The sequence below is a fragment of the Amaranthus tricolor genome, chromosome 1 (genome assembly GCF_026212465.1).
Source record: "Amaranthus tricolor cultivar Red isolate AtriRed21 chromosome 1, ASM2621246v1, whole genome shotgun sequence".
NCBI classification, from domain to species: Eukaryota; Viridiplantae; Streptophyta; class Magnoliopsida; order Caryophyllales; family Amaranthaceae; genus Amaranthus; species Amaranthus tricolor.
Genome location: NC_080047.1, coordinates 38,397,519 through 38,400,429, shown reverse-complemented (window position 1 = coordinate 38,400,429; position 2,911 = coordinate 38,397,519). Strand labels below are relative to the sequence as shown.

General features: G+C 41.3%; 1 protein-coding gene across 1 annotated transcript in view; it reads left to right on the top strand.

The window, feature by feature from the left end:
- Nucleotides 1–368: 368 nt before the first annotated feature.
- Nucleotides 369–2,911, top strand: part of LOC130817350 (uncharacterized) — a 17,186-nt gene continuing 14,643 nt past the window's right edge. The window contains exon 1 of the mRNA XM_057683002.1: nt 369–428. Coding sequence (XP_057538985.1) covers nt 369–428 — 60 coding nt within the window. The remainder of the gene's footprint in view (nt 429–2,911) is intronic.

Sequence of the window (2,911 nt, the reverse complement as noted above, 5' to 3'; positions counted from 1 at the left end):
CCTTCATTTATCAAGCTATCTATCAATGTCTTCATAGGCAACTAGTATTGGAAATTGAATGAACTTTTGTTACTCGGACACTTATACTCACTTCATATATCGTGTGTTCATTTCTCCTCTGTACGTGTGTGTTCATGTCCAACACAACACCTTTGTTTAAGCAACATAGTTAATTGGCCTTCGTAAGTGCCAAGTCATGCTGTGTGTTTTTTGAACCACAGATTTTTGCATTAGCAATTTTTTTTTGTTCTTTCATTTTGATACCCGAGCTTTTTGTATCCATTCATGTGAAAGCCTTTTTGTTATGTCACTAGCTATCTTGAATAATGATGTCTCTCTTTGAAGGCAAAACTTTCTTATATTTTTCGATGGACCCTTCATCAGCTAGATTTCCTGTACCCCATAAGCAGCTCACTTTTGATGTTAAGGTTCCCCTCTCTCTGTATAAGTCATTCAGCCACTCATACACACCTTGATTTTCTATTTGCTCGGTATTATTGACTTGAATATATTGCAGTATGCTTAGTTAGGTTCTTTGGGTTCACTAAAGAGTCTAGTGACATGGAATGAAGTTACATGCTTTCAGAATCACAGAGAAAAATTTTAATTGATCTTTATTAAACATGGCAGAAACTGAGTATATTTTTGTTGTAAAGCCTTTGCATCATAGTCCTTGTTGTTAATGGTGACTCAAACTATCAAGCACCATTGAAGAAGATGAGTATGGGTCAAAGAGGAGATCCGCGAGGCGTGGAGAAGCTGTTGCCTTAGTCCGCGGGGCGCGGAGTGTGTTCTGTCTCCATTTCGCGGCTCGCGTAGTTGTACACGGCTCGCGAAATGGCGGTTCCTTTTCACGGGAGGTGTTTTTGGGACGGTTACTTTTTTTTTTTTATGTAATAACTTCCTTTTATTGGGCATTAGTATATAAACTCCCATTTTAGGATTAATATATGATGATTCACAAAATTAAGAGAGGTCACAGGAGAGCCATTAATTAGTGAGTGTGAGTGTGATTGAGATTCATCCTGTAATTCTTTGCGATCGTAGTGAAATTATTTGATCTTGGTGCCGGTGGATGTAGCTATCACATTGATAGTGAACCACGTTAAATCTCTCGTATCAATTTCTTATTTTGCATTGAATTTTCTTATTGTTTCATTATTGTTCAACGAACTTGCTTCCGCTATCGCACAACAATTGGTATCAAAGCTCAGGTTTAAGTCCTTGGAGAATTTTTGAGTGGAACAATGGCTGGAGTATCTACAAGAAGAATCGAGAAATTTACCGGGAAAAATAGCTTCGGGCTATGGCAAATAAAGGCGAAGGCTCTGTTGAAACAGCAGCAATCTGGCGTTCGTTGGCTTCAAAGAGTACTACTGCGGGGTCGGAAGATGGGTTAACTGACGGGCAATTAGCAGTAATGGAGGAAAAGGCTCATTCTACCATTTTGCTAAGTTTGGATGATCATATCATCACGGAGGTCGCTGATCAGGCTACAGCGGCGAAACTATGGATGAAATTGCAGTCATTGTATAGGACTAAGTCGCTGACCAACAAATTATTGCTGAAGCAGCGGTTGTTCAGCTTCCGAACGCAGTCAGGTACTCCCTTACGGGAACATCTTGAAAAAATTAACTCTATTTTACTAGATTTGCGTAACTTAGATGTTAAAATAGATGATGAGGATGCTGCGTTGATTTTACTTGTATCTCTACCGTCTAGCTATGAGAATTTTGTTGAGTCTTTTGTTGTTGGTAAAGAATCACTGACCTTAGAAGAAGTGAAGGCAGCACTTCATACTAAGGAACTTCGTCAGAAAGTTATAGGTGATAACGGGAAGAGTGGTAGTGGGTTGTTTGTTAAATCCGGAAAGTCTAAAAAGAAAAAGGGGGTTAACAAGGGCAACAATACTGGGTCGGGTGCTGGAAACGGCAATGAGGGATTTGGTAAGACTACGGGGAAGACCTGTTATTACTGCAAGGAACCGGGTCACTTTAGGGCTAATTGTCCGGTGAGGAAGGGCAAGTCCCAAGCTGCTGTAGTTGAGGAAAAATCGAAAGAACTATACTTCGGAGGAAGACTTGGCGTTAGTGAGTTCTGCTAAGTCTGGGGATCTTTCTGATGATTGGGTTCTAGATTCGGGGTGTTCGTTCCATATGAGTCCGCGTCAAGATTGGTTTGACACGTATGAGTCTTGCAATGGGGGTAAAGTTATTGTAGGTAACAACGCACCTTGTAAGATTACGGGTATTGGGTCAATGACATTGAGGACTAGTGATGGGCGAAAGATGACATTGACTAGAGTGCGACATGTCCCTGCTTTGGGGAAGAATCTGATTTCATTAGGTACCTTGGATGATTTGGGGTACAACAGAGTGTTTTCGGATGGGGAGTTGTCCATTTACCGAAGTTCGGAGTTTTACTTAAGGGTATCAAGAGGAATACCCTCTATGTCTTTGAGGGTGTTACACTGTCTAGTTCTGCGGTTTGCGCATCGACGTCTCACCAGAAGATGACCAAGATTTGGCACATGAGGCTTGGTCATATAGGGAAGAAGGGGATGCAGCTATTGTCTAAGAGGGGTCTACTATCCGGAATCAAATTTGTCAACCTTGAATTTTCTGAGCACTGTGCGTTTGGGAAGAAACACAGGTCAAAGTTCAGCAATGGTGCTCACATTACTGATGAAGTGCTCGATTATATCCATTCAGATTGTTGAGGTCCATCTAGGGTTGAAGGTATGGGAGGTTTCCGCTATTTTGTGTCATTTGTAGATGACAAATCCCGATACACATGGCTTAGGTTGCTTAAGTCAAAGGATGAGGCCTTCAAAGCTTTTAAGCAATGGAAAGCTTTGGTGGAGAATCGACAGGGTAAGAAGATCAAGAAGCTACGAACAGACAATGGGCTA